The sequence below is a fragment of the Mycetomoellerius zeteki genome, unplaced genomic scaffold (assembly GCF_001594055.1).
Source record: "Mycetomoellerius zeteki isolate Tzet28-1 unplaced genomic scaffold, Tzet1.0 scaffold122, whole genome shotgun sequence".
Classification (NCBI taxonomy): Eukaryota; Metazoa; Arthropoda; class Insecta; order Hymenoptera; family Formicidae; genus Mycetomoellerius; species Mycetomoellerius zeteki.
This window is the reverse complement of record NW_017256147.1, coordinates 107,636-129,928: the sequence shown is the minus strand read 5'-3', so window position 1 is coordinate 129,928 and position 22,293 is coordinate 107,636. Positions and strand designations below refer to the sequence as shown.

At 36.2% G+C, this 22,293-nt stretch overlaps 1 protein-coding gene across 2 annotated transcripts in view; it reads right to left on the bottom strand.

The window, feature by feature from the left end:
- The window catches only part of Ddr (discoidin domain-containing receptor 2), a 78,155-nt gene that overhangs the window by 7,486 nt on the left and 48,376 nt on the right, over positions 1 to 22,293 (bottom strand). For both annotated transcript variants that reach the window (XM_018461404.1, XM_018461403.1), the window contains exons 9-14: positions 21,711 to 21,886; positions 13,425 to 13,548; positions 12,075 to 12,226; positions 10,652 to 10,965; positions 7,540 to 7,731; positions 2,657 to 2,749 (exon numbers count right to left, since the gene is read on the bottom strand). In XM_018461404.1, the coding sequence (XP_018316906.1) occupies positions 2,657 to 2,749; positions 7,540 to 7,731; positions 10,652 to 10,965; positions 12,075 to 12,226; positions 13,425 to 13,548; positions 21,711 to 21,886 (1,051 nt within the window). The remainder of the gene's footprint in view (positions 1 to 2,656; positions 2,750 to 7,539; positions 7,732 to 10,651; positions 10,966 to 12,074; positions 12,227 to 13,424; positions 13,549 to 21,710; positions 21,887 to 22,293) is intronic.

The following is a 22,293-nucleotide window of genomic DNA, read 5'->3' as shown; positions in this document are numbered from 1 at the left end:
CGTATTGGTTCGTATACGGCTAAATGAATATGTGTTTGTACGTTCTATTTTTTATATTCTGCACGTGGCAGTCATATCAAAAACAAACAGAGTAGTTTATCGAAATATCGTGCGAGCATAACTAAACGCTAGTTTTCCAGTTTATGATTTTTTTTTTTCTGTACAGTTGGAAATAGATTTTAAATTGATATTTTTTTAGTTTAATTCTTTATATGATTATAAATATATTCTACCTTTTAGTACATATATCGACAAGATGTATCATAAAAAAAATTATAAAATAATTGAAGAAAATGAAAAAGATGAGAATCTTCGAAATGTTAAAGAAGAAATTCTTCAATAATTAACGGATAAATTTCTTCAATGAAATACGGTGACTGTGAATGGCTGATGCGTGAAATCGCTTCTCGGAAGTTCACATTTAAGCAGCTCACAATAGGTTCGTTGCGAGCATGTCCCAAACGACGGTCGTTCTAAGTTTCGCGCTGATTTGCGCGTAAACCTCGTCGTTTATCGTGCTCCACGGTAAAGGGGTGATTCGTGAGACGACGAGGGGATGGTTTAGTAGCTGCCGCGACGCTTTTATTTTACGCGCACCGGTGGGTATTTTCACACCCGTTGTCAACGTCTGCGCGTTCTGCCTGATTTGCTGGCAAGTTTTTCTACTTCTCTAGTACCATACAAATCTTGCTCGTTCTTTTTTTGTTCTCTCGAGCATTTAAATTCAATCATACTGTTTTACAATTTTTGGAATCGCTTCGAAATCGTACAAATCTATGTATTATGTTAATTCATATAATTTCAATTACACACACACACACACACACACACACACACACACACACACACACACACACACACACACGTACATTGCCGTTTGAAATACCATAAGAGTGATTATGTGGGAATATGAAAAAAAAAGTTTTGTTGAAGTATCTAAAAGTTTAGACAGACCTGAAAATAATTTTGTTGGATTATCAAAGTAACGTAAGACACTCAAAATAATTGATTAGAATGTCACAATTTTTGCAACATTACTCATTATCCTTGAGCATCCTCCATAATTATTTTGATGATCCAACAAAATTATTTTCAAATCTGTATCTATCTAAATTTTTAGATGCTCCAGCAAAATTGTTCATTCTGTAAAAGATACTATATAGGAAAAGTTCATAAAAATGACAAAAGACATTAAATATCTATTACGAGGAATCTGTAGTGTTCTAAGGAAATACATGATATTGGAATTTGCGACACAAATAAAAATAGATTTATCATTCTGCATTTACTATTCTTTACTCCATTCCCGTTCTGCCATTAGCAATAATTCTCAGATATAGTATCCATCGTTTATTTCTCAGTAGCAGAACTATTCGCCGATTGCTGCATTCACCATTAGAATTTAACCCTGAACCCACTTCTATAAATCACGAATAAATTGCGCCCCTTTCGTCTAGCTTCTTGTACCCTCGCTACTGTCGCGACAACGATCGCGCCACGGGGCATAATAATTAAGGTTTACGATTAGAGTTAATAATTCGAACACACGGCCCAAACCCTTCCGGTCGTACCTATCTCATTCCCTTGCTTTTATAATAGCTCTACCTACGATATTGGTTGTCGTGCCACGCTGCCGGCGCTGCCGGGTTTCAAGAGTTTCCAAATCGTATGGAGGGTGGAAAAGCACGGTCTAGGGGTATGCGGAATCCATTACGTATATGAAAAGAGAATGAGACGATAAAACAATCGGCCGCCGTAATAAAGCAATCCCATTGTTATGCCCAGAGGCATGCTTTCGTACGCTTACAAAAAGATCGAATAGAGTATGCATTTGTTTGTTTGTTTGCTTGTTTGATACATGAAACGATTCCGTCTAGCGATCATTGCGAATCACTGTGCAGACAAATTAAAGCATTCGTCTGGAAACGAAATTAAGATTGGTGAAATTCAATTGATTTCCAAACAAAGGATGTAGGTGTAGTTATACTATAATCGAATGTATTATTTTCAATTATTTCATACTGAATATATTAATTATTGTAATCATAAATATGCAAGGAAAATTGCGTGGGTATATGGAAAAAACTAATATTATATTAACAGACGTTGCATTAGTTTAATTGAAAATAATTCAATAACAGCAATAATGAAACAAACAATATTTTATTAAAATAAGAGCATATTTATTTCATTAATATTACTTGTGTGTGTGTGTGTGTGTGTGTGTGTGTATGTGTGTGAATTAACAAGATTATTTTCAATTAGAGTAATGCTGTTAATACAACATCATTTTTTCTACCTATCAATTTTTCTTAATTTTAAAAACCAACATATCAAAAGTATTAATGTCATAATATCTCAGTCTATTTGTTTCGCCATGTATAAAAATGTTAAAAAATCGTTTCTTTCACGTTTGTCATAGTAACATAAAAAAAAATTGGCTATAATTATATTGGCTATGATATCATCGGGAATATTTTGTTCTATACATTCGCTCTCATATAAGCTTGTCGAGACAAAAGGAAGATTGACGGGTTCTGCAGTACATGTATTTAGTTTCGCTTTCAAGACTGCAATAATATGGCAAACAACAACTTGCTCATTAATGAGCAAGCCCTCAAAGCAACTTATGGGAAACAGTGCACTGCACGCTTACCTTGTGGCGAGATCCCGATGCACGAAGTCCATTTCCTCGAGATACTTCATGCCGGATGCTATTTGCGTGGCCATGTAAACCAATGTGCCGAAACTGCAACACGAAGAACGGGGTCGGTTACGCCGTGAAGTTTACTTGGAGAAACTCCTCAGTATACATAGAGGCGTTTGTAGCAAGCAACGCCACAAACAGCGGACACTCGACCGTACCAACTTAGCCATAGTCAACCAACATTTTTGACGCAAGTAAAATAAGATATTCCCGTTACTTAAATTACTTTATAAAGTAAATCAAGGAATCTAAATTAACTTGTCATGCTCTCTTCTTTCGTACATGAAGACATACTTTGCCTTTCATAAGAATGACGAATTATTATAATGGAAAATATATTTAAATATAAGTACATTTTTCCCATTCTGTTCAATTTATCATGTCAAATTATACTCAGTTTGAGTTATTTTTAATCATTTGTATAGGTCGTTACTACTTTTACTTAATGTCGTTTAATTAAACTAAAACCACAGAGTCAAACAATTTAACTTAAGAAAATGTATTAAATTTGACTAAAATTTAGTTTATTATTTGCCAAGTATATACGTTAATATGGACGTTGTATACTTTGAAACTAACCACAGAAATGGATTAATTTATATCTTAACACACATAGAGAAATTAAATAACAAAATGTTATTTAACTCAAGGAATTATTACCATTATTTCTTTGGTATCTAACAGTGCAAGTTGGAAATAAATAAGACATAAGTGTACATTTGATCAGTCTAAATTAGATATATTTAGTATTTTCACTTGAAATTTATAGCAAAAGAGATTGAAGAAGTTTATTCTTTATATTTGTATACAGTAGACTTATTTTGTATTGTTTCTATTTCCAGCAAAATTGAATTTGAAAATCAGGTAAAGTGCGACAAACGTACGCGTTGGTTACGATCGGGCGTTAGCATTCGTTCGTACTCGTTGAGAACGCCGGTAGGTACTACGTTTTTAGTATTTACGTTTGTAGAATGCAAACCATTTACATAGAAACGACTCTGCGTGCTATTTCTACGATAGATACGCCGATAGAGTCATTTCGATGGTAGCATATCGTCCTACACTTAACGTTGTTACAACATAACTGTAGGTTTATATGTGTGTGTATATATATATATATATATATATATGAAACGGAGCAATATGTAAAAAAGATTGCAAGAAGAATCCATATGTAATTGGTTAATGCGTCAATATATTTATGTTATTGGCCAAATAAACGTTTGCTTCAGGAATTGGAGTATTCGAGCTCACTGCTTACATTACAATACGGAATAATGTTTAATCGAGCATATGTACACGAAAAGGTTTTGCTGAAGTATTTAAACTTTTAGCTAAACACAAATCTGTAAATAATTTTGTTGAATCAAAATAATTGATTCAACGCTCAAACTGATTTGCTAGATGTCGAAACTTTGTGCAGCATTGCTCATCATGCTTAAGATTCCTACAAAATTATAATTTGAATGGCTCAACAAAATTATTTTCAGATCTGTATCTAGCTGAATTCTTAGATACTTCAGCAAAATCATTTTTTCCATATAAGTCTCGCAATATTCGCGTTTTATATTAATAATAATTTTCAGTTGATTTTTCCTTAATGAAAATATCGATATGCTCATTTAGTACTGAGTGATCATATATTATTTAATTGTCTTATGATACAAAACGGCATAGCATGTTAATTGCATGAATTGAACTTAATTCTCGTATATGATCCAACGGAAACAGGGGCGAATTTTCAATTTGTACGATGTGTCTAATATTGCACCGTGTAAAAATTTTTCGAACGATTCAGCGTCGTGATTCTTAAAGCTTCATTTGCGATGTCGGCGAATGTAATTCGGTTACTGGCATAGAAAGCGGCCGTACTGAAAGCTAGGCTATTCTGTCGGTCTTGGATATTGGATTCGTTCATGCGACAAACTGACTGCAGTTAAAACGGTGGACTCGCTAAAATAAATGAAAACGATTTCGTTTATGAATGACAGTACATATATCAGCAATTTAATTAACCACTTCGATACTGTCGTAGCTATAGCTATTAAGAGCTGTTAAGTTGTTGAAACATAATAAAGTTGCACATCGCGTGATTCGCGCGAGCAAATTGATATTAGATATTTTTTTTTATTTTTCGGAAAAATTAAATTGCTAAAAATATCTGTAACATCTAGCGTATTATTGTCATAATTAATAAACGTCAATTCTGTTTCATGTCTTAATTATAGATATAGTTTTAATGTGTGTATAGCATTACGAATTGTAAAAGAAAAACTGCAAAAAAAACAAATTAATCTGCAAACAATGGGATGAGAAAACGTAACGGTAATATGTGTACTATTTTTTTACTATTGCAATTGCAAAATAGGAAACGGTGCTATTCGTATTGCATAGGCACGAATGATTGAATATCCCCGTACATCAATATTTTCCGCGGCACTCGATGGGAACAAAGCGTGATCTCCGGCGGCTGCTTCATCTCGCGCGAAAGCTGAAAACGATCGCGCGGGAAAACACGCTTCGCCGACACCTGTCACGAGCACCGATGATCCTCTCCGTCGCTCACCTCTCATTTTCAGCCGATTTCTCATATTTCGAGTACTTTCCGCGTAGTCCTGGTCATCGTGCGTTTTCACGCGTCCTCCGGACTGATTGGAACTGACGTTCTTCGCGGCGACAGAATAAAACAAAAATTCGCACGATCGCGTTCGACTGGGAGGCCTATTGTGGAATTGCTATCATCCTGCATTTACAACAACGTAAAAAGTAATCATTCCACGTCACGTACGCATATATATACACGGGAATTATTCATCGTACATTTGACGTTTTCACGATATTGTAGCAACATTTCGTGTAAGAAATTTCGATAAATAACTTTATAATTATATAACATGACACATTATACAATCTTGATATTTTCATTATTTTAATTGGTTTAGTCAATTAATGAACATACGGTATTTCAATTCGTTATTAATTAATTAAGTACATTTTATTTTATTTGTTTTAATTAAATGGATTTATTATCTGTCGATAATGTGAAGGTGATGCCATAATAGGCACAACAATTTACGCGGAAGTACGGTGATCGTATCAACATGAAATTTAGGGCATGTCGAAATATGGTTCATTGATTTTATGTCAAAATGGTGATGATCACATAATTGCGTATCTATTTCGGATGATATGTTATTTACTTCGAGTGTCGCAATGTCGATTGGTAGTGTGCATTAAAGCGGACATCGATAATGTATCGCTTTTAAAATGATACGATGGTACCGATGTTACAAATTATTCCACGCCGTAGTATCAAATTTATGTTCATTAAATTATGTTAATTATCCAAATAACGATCGTATTCGGGATACATATACATTTTTTGTTACATGTATACCTCTAACCATATATGAACCGAATTCCCCACGATCTCTTAAAAACGTAACGGTACGTATTTATGAACGACCAAGGACTATTATGGAGTGTGTTCTTCGATGATAAAGCACGCATTAACATCTAAAGTATGATATAATAACATCGATACATTGTCAGTGAATAAACACGCACACATACATTTATGTTTATATATAAATACATATAAGTACCATATTCATATAAGGCCATATAACCGGACCCTATATGGCCTAATTTTCATGACATGACTACTCACTGTTTGTGAGTAATTAGACGTGAATTCAACAGATAGCACTATTAAGTCGTGCAGGCTGTCTGTTTGATTCAATTGCATCAATTTATTGCTTAGTTTGTTCATTCTGTTATTGTCAGTAAAGCAAAATGGAGAACATCTAGGTCATGATGTAATATTTCATAGGTAAATAATTGCTTTCTGTAACTACTAAGAGATGGTTATTAATTTCCATAGTATACATTATTGTAGCTTTATATTCATACTTTATAATACTTTATTCAGTTCATATTTTCGTCACAAAATTTTGTTTATAATCAAAGAGAAAAAACTCTTTGTAAGGTAGAAACAATATGGCCAGCCTAGGCATATTGAATATACACACATTTTTTGCTACTTTTATTCTATGGATTTTAATTCACCTGTTAAACATCGTGAAGATAAGTAAATAAGTAGAGGAGTTTAGGAAATAGTTTTCTGTGATGTTTTTATATATCAATATGTTAATAAATTTATAACTCATTATTTTATGAAAGTAATATTGGATCACTTTATTTTTCAGTTTCTCTAACATTTTTTTTTTAATAAAAAAAGTCAATCTCTTGATTTAAATACCATTTTATTATTTTTAACTTCCATGTGTGTGAAAAAAATGTAAATTACTCTACTTCTGTAGTTAATTTCGAAGTAAATAACGTCCATATTAATATATGCCTTTAGTATATAATAAACTAAACTTATAAGATATTTGTTTGAATTGTTTTAGTTAAATTAACGAGACTATTGAATAGGAGTAGTAGCTACCTGTAGAAATAATTATAAATAATTCAAATTCGGTATAATTTGATATTATGAGTTTAACAGTGATGTATCCAATACGAAAAAAGCTATTTTTTTACGTTGCACACATGTAAATATTTGAAAATATCTTATATATTTTTTAATATTCAGAAATCCTCTATTGAATCTGACCATCAATTTTCAATTTTGGATTCAATAAAAAATTAGAAAAAAATCATAAAACTTAGATAAGGCATGTAGACTTCGGTTACTTCATATATGGTATATAAATTTCATATAAAATATTATATACATATGACACTTTATCTTAGCGCACATGTTTAAAAGGCAATAATATTAATTAAATTATGGAAATTAAGTTAGAAAAGTATTGTGTTTATCATACCTAAGCGTCTTGGCCGTGTGCAAGTTTGAAGTTTCGGCGATGTGACTTTGAAGGTATTGATTCAAATCCCCGTACTCGCCGTTTTCCAATACGATGCACATGGGATCGTTCTCAAGGCTGGCACCGAGTAGCCGCGCGACATTTCGATCGGCAAGTCGTACCAGTCTCTTTGCCTCCTGTTGAAATTCTATCCTGGAAAACACATGGAGCATCCGGAAGTAATATCTTTATAGGTGCCCGCGGTACCAAGGCCATGAGTATTGAATACAGACGCGGATATATATACTGGAAGTAATGTAGATATTCCGTTCCGGTATCGCTCGCTTGTCTCTTGGAAGTTTTCGTTGTCTCGCGAGGAAGAAAGAACGGTAGGAAAGCAATACAAAAATGCCAAGGATAAAAGAGAAACCTACCTGCGGGGTTATAGCGCGAGTCACGAATAAGGACAACCGCGAATAAGGGTTGCGACTATTGTGCTACACATGTGAGTAAATTCTAGCAAGAGCAGACGATGCAGAACATGATATAAACTGCCACATCGAATGGTTTGTGAATTCAATAAGAACTCAATAGACTGTATGAAAATTGAAACCTATATCCTTTACAATTTTTGATATAAAATTATCTCCTCATATTATAAATCAACCCAACAAAAATTCTAGCGATTAATGAGCCAATTTATTATTCTATAGTCGAATAATCAATTTTATTTATCCGAAAAAGAGACCATTTCATAAACATTTTGACACAGGATAATTTCTAGTAATTTCATGATATCTCTGAAATTATTAAAAATTTGCATTTTTATACGATTCCTACATATTTGCATAGACGAACACGCTTTCATTTAGAGAAGTAAACACGAATGTATTTCGAATAAATGCGATGTATTATAATATTGAGTTCCGTTGATGAGATACGTATTTGACCGACCAGTACATTTTATTTTATACATGATATTAATTTTTGGGAAATATTTTAAAATTCATCAGTACATTTTTTTCATAGAACGTGCGTATATGCGCAACATAAAATTACTTAATTGAAAATGTCAACGCGGAAAATGAAATTCCTTTTTGCATCGAAAAATTCAATCATCAGACGACGAAATGTATAATAGAATCAAAAAACAAAAATCTATCAGGCAGATTGGTTTGATAGACTTTTTTGCGGAACGCTGTAGTCAACAGAAAGAACGGCGTGGAAAAGAATAAAGGCCAGCGAGAGAACGATTGCGCTCTAACATGAGTTGCATCCATTTCGCGCGACAACACGGGTTTCGCGGGCTTTTCCCAGTCGACAAAATGTGTTTTGTAGACAATGCCATCCGTGATCCTGTCTACGGGGATCATCCTTTTGCTACTGCGACGACAACGTGTCGTCGGGCCAGTGCAGTGAATCCGGTACGACGCGCTCCGTTGCCTGTTCCTATCTCTATCGGCCTATACCTACCGAGGGAAAATCGCGATCGTCCGAACAAAACGTTGTTATAGCGGCATCGTGAATGCAATAAAAGGATGTCTTTTATTGGCTGATGTAGTGTTCATGGTTGAGCTACGAGAATCTTCGTTCAAGCGTTGATTCTAGATTTTTCTGAAATGTACTTTATAGGAACAAGTACGCTTTGACGTGAATTGGATCAGTATCACGTGTGGAAATGTGCATTACATGTAATTATATATGACGACATAATACGAGGTATTATTCGTATATAGTTTATAATTTTTATTTATTGTATTTATAAATTTATTATAGAGTGCGCGGAATGATCATTTTCTTTATATAATATTATCATCCAATTAAGCATATTGCGTAGTATCGCTATTCGTAATCAGTGGATACTGATTTTCAAATATTCCACTGAAAAAGCCACGATGAAGCACGTACAGCGCATACGCGCTGATTTGCTAAGTAGGTCGTAATGGTGGATTTAGACGTGGACGGGATTTCGAAAATTGCGAAACATAAATAACATTGAGGATAAACAAGATTATTGACGAATATTTCATATTGCCAATCGCTAAATCGTATGCCCCGTAGAAAGACGCTTTGAATATAGAATAGGATTTTATGTTTTCAATTTTCTAAAGATGAGAGAACCCCCCTCTCGTTTCTTTATGAAAAATTATATTGACGCAGACATGCGCGTATGAGCACGGACAAGTTATTCGATTATATGCCAATCATCGATCGCTTAAAGCCCTTCCGCATTATCCGGCCACATCTACTTAATGCGCGTAGCGTGTCATTACATTCGGAATCACTTTGCGCCGCGTTATTGAATTACGCTGCTAACGCGACGCTCTATAATCTATTGGAATAATTTTCTATCGTCGATATAGATATAAGGCAATGCTTTCGCTTTCGGTTTTTATTTGCTGTAGGAGCGGTTATCTCCCGAGACATTTAAGCTTTGCACAAGATATATGCTTAAAAGTTAATATTTTGATCCGATACGATAGCATCCAAATGCCTAGTGATTATATTTAATTAAGGCAATATTGACGATAATTGCTAGAATTCAATTGATGTGAAGTTTCATGCTCTCATCAAAACACATTCTCACCAAAACATTGTGTTAAACATTATCATTAAAATGTTTATCGAGATACAAGAATAGAATATAAAAGGATATGATTTTTTATTACAAAATAAATAATATATTAAATTAAAAACTTTAGGACATCAATTAATTATTATTTGCGATTGCTGCTATTTTCGATTACTGAAGAGACGATTAATCTTCTCAAAAAATAAAGCATTCAATATCCATAACTTGTTTTTGTAAATAATATAAATACCTTTATGTAAATCGAGGAAAATTCAATCAATGTGAAATTTCACGCTATCGCATAACGTTATATTAATACTAAACATTATCAAGATATATTTATCAAGACAAAAATAGAATATAAAAAATTATAAAATTTGTCATTATAAAATGAATAAAATATATTAAACACTTTAAAATGTCAATCATCATTTGCGACTACTGCTATTTTTCAATTTTTTAAAGAAATTTTATTTTCCTTAAAAGATAAAGTATTCAATAGCTATAACTTGCTTTTATATACCTTTATATAAATCGAGGAAAATTACACATGGTTCTTACCTAAGAGCGTCAGAAGAGCCTGGTTTTAAGGATTTAACAATAACTAACTCGCTGGAGGTATTTCTGAAAACCTCGTCATATCCAGGAAACCTGTCAACCTCGCAGAGGTGAACATCGCCGAAGTATCCACAGCCAAGATTTTCAACGATGTTGAGTTTTTCCCGTGGAAAATCAAGGACACACTCAGGTATCTCCTCCTCTTCCTCTGTTAGCATATCCTCCGGACTGTAGCTAGTTACACTGCTAGAGGCTTTCGCGCTCATTGGCGGTGGTGTACTTGGTGTTGGCGAGGGTGGCAGTGGTGGTAGAGGACTCTGTGATGACACATATGCGAATTCAAAATTATGTTTTCTCGAATTACGTATAAATCAATGGATAATATTAATACATGTAATATGAATATGTCGAGGCAAATAGTTGTGAGTAAATATTTTACTTTTATTCACTGAACGAAATTATTTGAAAAATATGAAACAAGTATAATATCGCGAATATGAATAAAATGGGATATATATTTATTCGTTTATATATATATATATATATATATATGAAGTAAAATAATTCGATAAATATTTAAATAAAAGATAATATTAGGATTCATAATCATGATATACCTTTTTCAATATAATTTTGCTTCCACGTAAATTAATCAAATCTGATAATATAATCAAACAGAAACACATGTACGCGCTTCCCTTCATGGAACTACTGTAATCAATAACCACGCCCTTTTACATTATCGCTCTATAATCTGTGTATGCCTGCGAAAGATGTTTTCTTCGCGGTAGTTATGATTGATAGTGCCCTGTTGTTTCGTTTTTCGGTCATTAATCCTCATAATTCACAGGGTGAAGTATTTTGCGTCGTGCATATTGTATAGAGAAAACAACCCCGGTTGAAAACGAAATTAAGTCAGAGTCGAGATATATGCAATTGTACAATGATATATACTATTAAAATATATTTTGTGCAGTATGTAATTATCATAGTTAATAGAAATAATCTAATACTGTGATGATCAATAATACAATAACTTCAATAAAAGTGTAATTTAATAATATTATTGCTTTATACAGTGTTTTAATCTCCACGAAAAAAAGATTCGATATTTGTACGAGCAATATTCACAACTTCATGTTGCGTGATAACAGAAATATTAGATACATATAATTTAAACTATCTTAGAGCGTAGAAAGCGAAAATTGAAAAGTCAAACGGTATAATATTCGAATTAATCTCACGATTTACATAAGCCCTAGTGGCCGGTTTTACAAGGTTGCCTCCCTTTCGGCGATCGTGACGGAGATCCAACGGTCACGAGACGGCGTTTGACACAGTTTCGCGCTCGAAGTACCCGCGTTAATGCTAGAGAAGGGCTTAATCGGTGCGGATCGCATGTCTACCATACATTTTTGCGACTCACCTTACAGATCTCCGTGCTGGCGTAATACTTTTCCGGCGGGGGTGGTATGGGTGGTGGGTTAGACGGATATTCTTGGACCGCCGGAATTGGTCTGGCAAGATTGATCGTCGAGTTAAGCAGGAGCGGAATAACTGGCTGCACCTCGTTGATTCCTGTCCAAGCGACGAGGAGCGAAGCGGAAAAGAATCAAGAAATTCGACAAAGTTAAAAATATAATCACGGCTAGCCGTCGACGAAAGGAATTGCCGTCTGTAACGCCTTCTCGTTTCTCTCGCGTCGAGTTTCCAAGTTTCGGGAGATCGTTACCATTTTTTAACGAGTCTCCGTGCAGCGCTGTGAAACTCCAACGTCATCGGAGTACAGCGAATGAAGTTCTTCCGGAAACTCCGAAGTAACGACGAAAAGAATGTCTATTTCAATTTATTACGATATTGCTATTATATATCGTTCGTCTCGCGTAGGCTCGCCCGCACGGTAATTATGACATTTATGGAGTCACAAAATTAGTGCGAGTCCTGTCAATGAGTCATAACATGCTGTTTCCAATAGTTAATTAATCAAAGACCTCAGTCTAATTCGATTAAACAAGGTCGCGCGACGCGACAAACAGTCTCTCTGCGGATTGTGTTTCTCTCTCTCGCAGTGTCCAGCAAGCTGTGCCAACTACGAGACGCAACGGAATAGTTTGTCGACTATTCCAACTACGTTGTGTGGCCGTGGTAAAACCAGGCGCAGAGATTCGAAACCTCGGCTTGACCGTCACTCGGGACAACCCGTTAGAATTCCCGCGATAACACGAAACTATCCATGTCGAGACAGGGTCGAAGTCAGCGAATACAGAAGTGGAAATGTCTTTGGTGAAATTGAACGAACTGGGATTGGTGATCAATTTTTGATCACTGTTTGAAAATGATAAATCAATTTCTTCTTAAAGACAAAATTTATAGCGGCAAATTATTGAACGGAATATATCGCAAAAATGATGAGGAAAAATAAGAATTTGTACATAAATTAAAAGTAAACACGTAAAAATACTAAAAGATATAATAAAAGGAAGAGGATAAAAATGGAAACGCTTGAACTATGGAAATTAACGAAGCATATTTTAAAAGTTAAGCACTTAGCATTTAAACGAACATCAGCTCGATACAGTTTCAAAGACTGCGTTCTAAGGAAATAATTGAACTTGTAACAATTAGAATTAAAAGAAATCTGGGTATTTGTACGTTTATGTGCAGTATTTTAACAATATTTCAACGACTGTAATCCCAGCTAAAAGTGAACCAAATTCGGAATGTAGACGCAAAAGGAAGTATTTAAGCGTATGAACTTTTAAACGTTGGTACCAACCAGTGTAATCCGTGATGGTTTTATGTAATTGCGGCGTCGTCGTGCTGTAGGTGGCTGGATGGTACTGCGCCGGAAGCGGGGGGCAAATTGGTCCCTTGTCCTCGCCCTCCTCTGGCACGGAGACCTGTGGCCAAATATCGAGCGTTATCATTATAATGCACCTGACATTTATGCACACGCCGACCGTGTATATCATGCGGTAAAAGCGATACACCGTCGGTTTATCCTCTCCTATTTTCCAGCTCTCCCTCGCGACCCCCTGCTCTTACTCTCCTCAGAATATTCATAGCCGACGAAACGAGGAGACACTGCAAGGGCCCTGAAGGGTTGGCGCGCGCGCCTGGTTATTGTGTGCTGAAGCGATGAATACCCGTTGGCCTACTGACTTATTATGTATTGCCGATTGCGTAATTTTATTTTACAGCACTCGGCACACGCTACCGTAGACAGAGCATGGAAAGTAGCGCAAGCTTATTTTCGTTACCGATAGAAAGGATAATGTCGGAACGACTCCCTTGCTATTCGCCAAGTTCCATAAACTTGTCTCTCCCCAACGTCGTTCGTTTCGAGATAATTTAAATTTAAATATTACAGATACGGATTTTCCTTATCGTTCAACTTTTAATTTAAAAAACCGTTAATGCATTTTTTCCGTGAATAGTATCGCTTTCATCTGTAATACGTTAATTTTATCTCAGGAATAACTAGTATAATGTAAAGTAGGCTAGTTTGCAGATAAGAACAAAATCTCTTTCTATTATAGCTGATTTATTAGGTTTCCGCATAAGGAACTTTTTATAGCCACGCGAGAGAATGGTTAAAAAGAGAGCGCGATGAAAACTCGGCGCATCTCAAGTATCTAGCAAAAACCACGACATAGTATTAACGACAACGTATTCTCGACGCCTGGCGTAAGTTGCATTTGCTTTTCTCCATTAACGGGATTCGTCATGGCAGTGCGCTTTCATCTAAAATGCGACAGTAAAACCGCGCGGGTGCCCACCCGTAAAGCTCTTATCTCGCGTCACTTCCTCCCGACGCCTTTATCTTGGTTCGCAACCGTGCGAAAGTACGCGAGGGTCTAGACGATCGAGCCCGACATGCCACCTCAGGAAATTAGCAGTTTTATTATAACAAACAATCTAGGGTACCCCAAGACATTGGGGGGTGTTTACGTCGCGGCTCCTCGTCACTTTTCTTTGCACGATAAGACAACTCGCGAGGGATCGCAGGAACACGACGAGCACCGTATGTATGTGCGTGTCTGTGACTCGCGATATAATATCCATTGATTTTTGCGTTGCTCCAGGCCGTGGGTGCCGAGGTTGACTTGTGAGAACGTAGGGGTGGGTATTAATTTCCGTTTAGGGAGCGTTAGAGGGTGCCAGACTGGTGAGATGCTGCGGCGCGGCCGTTAAGATAAGATAACCACTTAACCATCGGGATTCTACGCGAATCTCACTACTCTCACCCTCTTTTGCACTGTCTCGCCAGCATATACACACATATGTGCACACACCCACGCATTGGTGTTATACCATCCATGTCGCTTCTATCTTTCTCGATCGCTCACGTTTCCAGCATAAGGGCTCGCTTCCCGCCATCGACCTTAACCATCTAACATCTCTTTCTCCATTAGGGCTATCTGAAGTCCTGTCCCAACTTCTCTCACACTCTTATGATCGGGCATTCAAAGCGATGTCGCCAGCTCGTTCTCGTCGGTTGGACGCCGAAATGGTCGCGACATTATGATGGCAGTTTGGAAGTATTATTGTTGCCCGGTAGATAGTGATCCAATTTACAAAACGGCCTTGCTTATCGTCGAGCAAATTGTCTGCGAATTGTATATAGCGATATGATTCATGATGGAAAAGGGGAAAGTCTAAACATAAAATCGCTAATGAGACAATTGATTTGGATCGATGTTTATTTAATTATGCAAATCTACATTCTGAATACATGATTAAAAACTTGCATGACTCTTGACATTAACGGGATGGAAAGTTTATTTTTGAATCGTCGGTCTAGCGTGAAATCTTGTTTGTACGTCACACATGCCCAGTAATGGAGAAAATAGGCAACTATTAAGAATTTATTAATACACAAAGTTATGAAAGCCATCGTTAACAAGTCGGCAATATGTAGAACAGCCTGAAATAACTCGCTTATTTTTAACGATAGAAAATAACGTTCCAAAAATAAATAGCTTAATATCGAACAATTTACTCATTGTTTCTTTTTCATATTGTCCAGTTTAAACAAACTCAAGAAGATAAATTTTTACAAAATTCGCGGCTGTAAAATTTTTAAATGTATAAACAACACATATTTAATAGGCGCTACGAAAATCTTTTACGATTATGTAATGATGTATTAATGACACCATTATGAAGAGATTACGAAGAGAAAGTTAAGCTCTTCAGGAAAATAGATTTTTACTGTCTTTGCGATTTTACAGAATCTCTTCATGAAGATACATTGTCGACATGATCGTGAAACGCAAAGTAACAGCGCCTTTTCTTTTCACGTACGGTTTATCAATCGGATGTGCAAAAGGACCCCACGAATGTATGTATCCGTGATTCCTTTCGTAAATCCAGACACGTTCTATTGGCCGTAAAACGGTTTTATCAATGTATCAATCGCCGGGCATCGTTTGAGGGCACGTCAAGAAGCCAAGCTTGATATCTTTTCTTTAAAGTTTGGTATTCAGAACGGTATACGCCTGGCGAAATAAATTACCAGCGCTATAGGTAACAGCGAGAGAGCTTACGTGCACACGTTCCGTGGAATTTATCGAAGTGGCGTATTTGTTTAGAGATATTACGTGTTTGTCCGCATACTAATCGCATATCGAGTTTAACCGCGATTACGAGATCGGCAAACGATAGCATCGAATAATCTCTTAACGAGGCGGTTGAATTAAAGGTGCATTTGAATTGAATGGATTATTATCATAGATAATTTACATGTACCAATTCCCGTCAATTTCCCCTTTTTACACTCATGGCACAGAATGTGAAATCTAATTTCAGCACGAAAAGGACAATTTTGCTGAAGAATCTACAAATTTAATTAGATACAGATCTGTATACAGAAAATAATTTTGTGTATCATCAAAATAATTTTGTAAGAATCTTAAACATGAGTAATGCCGCAAAATGTTTTGATATTCTAGCGACCAATTTTTTCGTCCTACCTAATTATTTCGATGGTCTAGCAAAATTATTTTCAGATATGTATTTAGCTAAATTTTTAAATTCATCAAAATTGCTCTGTGAGGTGAAGGAAAACAATGCCTTATTTGTTTCATTGTGATTCGAGCAATATACACAGGCACGTGTTTAAAACGTCAAATTTTATTACACAAAAAAATAACAAAATTCTGGAAACTGAAATTTTCTGACGCGCGTAATGCATTTTATGTATTTATATTTATACGCAACGGTGCTCGTTATTTGCGTTATATATTTTTTTTTTACATTCGTTTGCGCGCCGTACTAATCTGAGAAAAATGTTAAACTTGTTAATGCAGTCGCCGGAAATACAAATAGTGACGTAAAAGGAGCGTGTTAGGCGTAGAGACGGAAACGAGAATCGAAATCGTGAAACGGGTTAGCCCGACAAAATCCGTGAAGTGCTAGCGAAAAGATTCCGGGCACAAAACGATCCTCCATTAATTAGCACCGGAGTGCTTTTTGCCATTTTCATTACCATGAGTACATCTTCGCCTCTTTTCCGCAAAGGCTGCGCGACCTGTCCCAGCAAGTTTACACATTTCGCAACTCTGTCCAAAAGTGTCTCCCGCGCATTTCACTTGTTTCATGTTTTTTTATTAATTTTTCATGGCGCTGACCTGCTTTTAATTAACGCATTCCCGTCTTCTTCCTACTTTGGCATATTCCATTGTTATAAAACGTTCTACGTCCTTTGAATACTATTATAATTATTATATCTAAAGAATTTTAGCATTTTTAACTTTTGCAACGATGCTTTTTAAACTTTCAAATAAATTCTAACAATTCTGAATTGTTTACACAAAATTGCCGTTTCTTATCCTTTTTTAAATTCTGTTTAAATATCGTCAGTCTTTTTACAATTTAACAGATAATTTTTCAAACTGGGAAATAGAACTGTCGCACAGCATACATATATATGTATATTCAATTCGCGGTTAGGATTACAGTGCAGGAAAATCAGAGAGTTTGTTGCTTTAAATTAAAATAATCTGTTTTCAGTCGACTGTCTCTCGTATCGCTCTTTCCATTTCCCTCCTCCCTCGCTCGAGCTAAACCCGGTAATCACATTACCACTTACTTTTGTACGGAATCCTTGCTGTAGTCCTGCTCACCGTGCTCTTTTCGCACGAACGCAAAAACATACAAAACGCGTATTTACAGAATTGCATCACAGAGCTGTGCCACATTCAATATAATAATAAATTCTATGGTTTGAATAAAATAACGCGCGTATCTGTTATTGTTTGTCCGATACGTTTCCCGCATAACGCATATGATTCACGCATGTGCCCTTCAGGCAATGTCGTAAACGGGTTATTTATTGCAACGCACTGATACGTGGATAATTGAATGTAATTTGATTTGCTAATTGGTAAAGAATAGCTTGATCTGTAACGCGTGGATGGACGTTTATGCAAATTAAATAATCCCGCGCAATGAAATCTGGAACAAGAATTTGCTGCATCGTAAATTCTCGGATAAGAGGAGGGGAAAAAAAGCACAACACTTCGCGGGGCTTTAAGCGATATACTATCCCACGGAGTTTCCCTCCAACGCTTTAAAGCAGACCGATGTAGCTAACGTGTCAAAAAAGAGCGAGTCCTCCATCATATTCGTTCTAAATGGAATCAGACAGATCGATATGTCATCCACGAAACAAAGTTTAGTTTTTATAGTTCGTGTTACTCGATAAATTGGAGGGGTCTTGTGTCCTGTAAATTGTCTTCCTGACTACTTCGAATAGAAGGAGAAGAGAAATAGGATAAGTTCTGAAATGGATGTTCGAACGCATCAAAATTCGATGCTGCAAAATAAAGACGCACAGAATAAGGAATAGTGTTTTTAAGCACAAAATTACTCGCGATCGAGAACAATGAGCTGCAGTGATTAATAAGTTATAGCCTACAGTCATGAAGAGATTAATTAATTAAACGTTGGTAGACGATAATACGATATTTAGCCAATGAGAGACAATGAATAATTATGCAATGAATTGTTATTTATTTAATTAATGAAAATTCAAAGATAAACAGATCTCAGAGAAAAGTGTCAGTGTTCTCGACATGATTGAGAGTAGCTATATCGGCTTAACATTTCGTTAAATTGAATCAAGTGTACGCGAGTGAAGTGAGGACAAGCAGAAACATTGTTTTTCCCGATTTGTATTGCTCGATAAATTGACAGCGGTTTCCACTTGGCAGACATAATCTGCTGGTCTCTGGAGATCCCAACGTGGGTCGCAGGTTGCACGAAGGGCAATAGGGTCATTTCGTGAAGAAGGGGAAAACGGGGTGGCTCGCGCAACTTCAAGACGGAACAAGTAGCAGGTGGCTAATGTCGGGAACGTGAAACAGAAGGGAAAGGAGAGCCAGTGAAGATGGGCGAGAAGAAGAAGGTGTTTGGAACGTATATGATGCCGCTTAGTGGCGGGTGAACGACGAAGATAACGCACGTCTTCTCGACGACGGCGTCGCAATACGGCCATCTCGGCAGTTCTTTTAATTAAGTGGAGTCAGCTCGACTACCCATGCACTTCTTCGGCGGCTGGTAAAAACTTAGCCGTGGAAGATATTGGGTTGTCGAAGAATACCTTGAGTGATGTATGGTAAAAGCAGGAAGGAGATTCGTGCGACGAGTCTACTTGAGCTTCGCCAGATAAACGAAAAGTATTACATAAAATGTGCTCTTTTTGGCCCACGTATTTACAAGCAAAACTGATCGAAAGCAATTAATTAATTCCGCATCGCACATATTTGCTGAATATATGAATATTATGTTTATTCCCGCGTATATCAACGTAATAACGCGTAATATAAATTATTATTTAAATTATTATTTTAAAATTGTAAACTTTAGTAAAAGAGAACAGTTTTGGTAGCTTCTTGATTTCTAAAACTTTCTTTCGCCTGATCATTTATCATTGTTAATAATGAGCCGAATGAAATATTTCGAGTGACTAATTAGTCACCCTGATAGCTAATGTCGCCATCGCGAGTCTTCAATTTATTTCGATAGGTTGTTAGCGTCGTTATTAATTGTCGACTGTCGCTCCGTACGTTTCTCCAGTTGCCTCCGTCTGTGCAAACAGTTAAGTTAGGAAAGCTTCAAGGGTTTGCAAGCTCAACTGTCTGGCACTCATTATTTCTCATCGTTCAGCAAGTCGTTAATTACTGTCTTCCCCTATATCCCGCGAAAAAGGATGGGAAAGCGCCGGAGCTGTCCATTTCTACGAACGAACTTCACTTTGCTATTAATCCGGTTAGAACAACAGTGGCTTGGTAAACATACGCGAAGTTCTCAGAGTTGTTTCTTTTCTCTGTCAGCCTCACTTTCTTCGTTCTACTCAGTCCAAGTATTAACTTTTTGCGTAACATGCTCAATTCTCTTCTAACGTTTTATTCCTCATCCTTACTTTCTCGCCTCTCACCAACAGCACTTTTATCTATAGAGATTACTTACTGCAGAATTCACTTCTTACCTTGTTACTCTGCGCTAACCATCACAAATCGTTGGTCTGATTTCTTAGATAATAATAGGCTAATCAAGTAATGAAAGTTACGCGTGTATTTCCTTCCTCGATTTTTCTCTCTTCTGCAGTCTTTTTCTTGCAAACGTATCGCAATATTATTTCGAACGGGTGTAAGATTTGATAATTAATTGATTAATCAATTTTCCACTTTATAACATGAATCCGATTTCAAGGAGTAAATCATTGTGCATAATAAAGAGCTGGGTTTAACGTTATAGACCATACATCGTGAAAGTCGTGTAAACTGTCCACCGACGAGGACGGTAAACGCGCGACGTTAATAATTCTTGTTGTTCCGTAGGACAGGAGTCGGAGCGGAATTTACGACAAAGTTAGACATTCCGCGTTAGAACGAGGTGCGAGACATCTCTTTCGCCGGAAAACGTTTCTAGCGGGTTTTCCCGCTACGATGGAATGCGACGTCAGAGAAAAATAACATCGTCTGTACGTGCATTACAAGATATTTCTCGTTATTTTTCGTTCTGAGCATTATATTGTAATGGGGAAAAATTATACAATGTCTGTCATGCATATAATTTATTTATCACTGTAATATAAAGCCGCTTACTAATTATCTCTATGAGCTTTCTTGTCATAAACGTAATTATCGTTATAATTACGTCAAGTAATTAACGCGTACAATTTCCACGGTTTGTGTAAAGTGCCGGATGATCGCACAAGAATTCACGGATAAAAGCGCATAACGAACAATCTCGGAGCGTTCTTTTAATCGTCCTAGCACGATCTCGTTTGCGTCTCCTCCTTAAAGAAAATATTTGATCGCCGTGTTTTCTTCTTTAGTTACGCGCGCGCTTGTACCTAAACCGACGTACGTAATAGGTAGGTATATAAGCTGTTTTGCGCGATTGCTCAAAAGCGCCGTAAAGTGACCTGGAAGCGCAGAGTAAATAGATGTGCACGTTCGGTTTATTAGAGCCAGAGACGAGACTCTAGTATTAAACTAGGTCGGGAGTCAGGCAAAGAAAAATCGCGATTGAAGAACAAAATTATCGTCATTTATCAAATTATTAATATCGCGATAATTTGCATCGCTGCGCATAGGACCATCAATACTGAATTTTTGACTTTCAATTTTCGTCTTCGCATTATATTTAATAACATCTAATGATTGAAAAGAAGCAAGATACTTTGCGTATTATACTGAATTGGACGGTAACATTTTCTGCAAATCATATACCAGAATTATACATATTACTTTTCTTATAAAAAAATAATTTTCCTTGTTACTATTTATCCATATATTATTTTAAAATATCGATAAAATATTAATAGATTGCATCATCTCAAAGCGCTAGATGAAAAGCAATGCCGTATTACGAAGTGTGTCATTTCTAATACAATAAGTTTACTTATAATCTATATGATAAGAGAAAATAATTTTTCCGGAATATATTTAACGATTTATATTATATGTGTGAATATATAGACAGTCTGCAATGACTTAATATTACGGCGATGCTTAATTATGTGATAGATATCTTTACAATCTTTACAAACCTTGAGATCACCCTGTTGATCGTAGAAGTTTGACGGTGCGAGAGCAGCTTTGAGCCTACGGTTCCTATAGAAGATGAACATGATCGCCGCGAGCAGCATCACAATTACGGTCGTCAAGATACCGATAACTAAACCGACAAACTGCTTCGATTCCGGCTCCTTGCTCTTATCTGGAACTGAGAAGGATGCGTATGTATACGCAGAGTGTCTATATAGTATGTGTGTGTATATATATATATATATAAATGAGTGGATGTGTGTATATGTAGTAAACAGATGCACCCGTCATGTTCGGGGATACGGAGGGATTCGATTAGCTCAACGATTAACGGTTACACTGCAAGCTCAGTGATCTTGCACATTGTCATTGGCTTAGCGCTCTAGAGATAATTTACATTAATTAATCGTAACATGATTGTAATTCCTAAGGATTTGAAACTAACCTTTTAAGTGTTTAAGTAATTATTTAATAGAATCTTTTCTGCTTTTTTATATCTAATTATATTGTCCGACAAAATTCGATCTTTTTCTTGTCACTGATATAAATAGTTATTTCCGACGTATTTCTGTCTGCTGAACACGA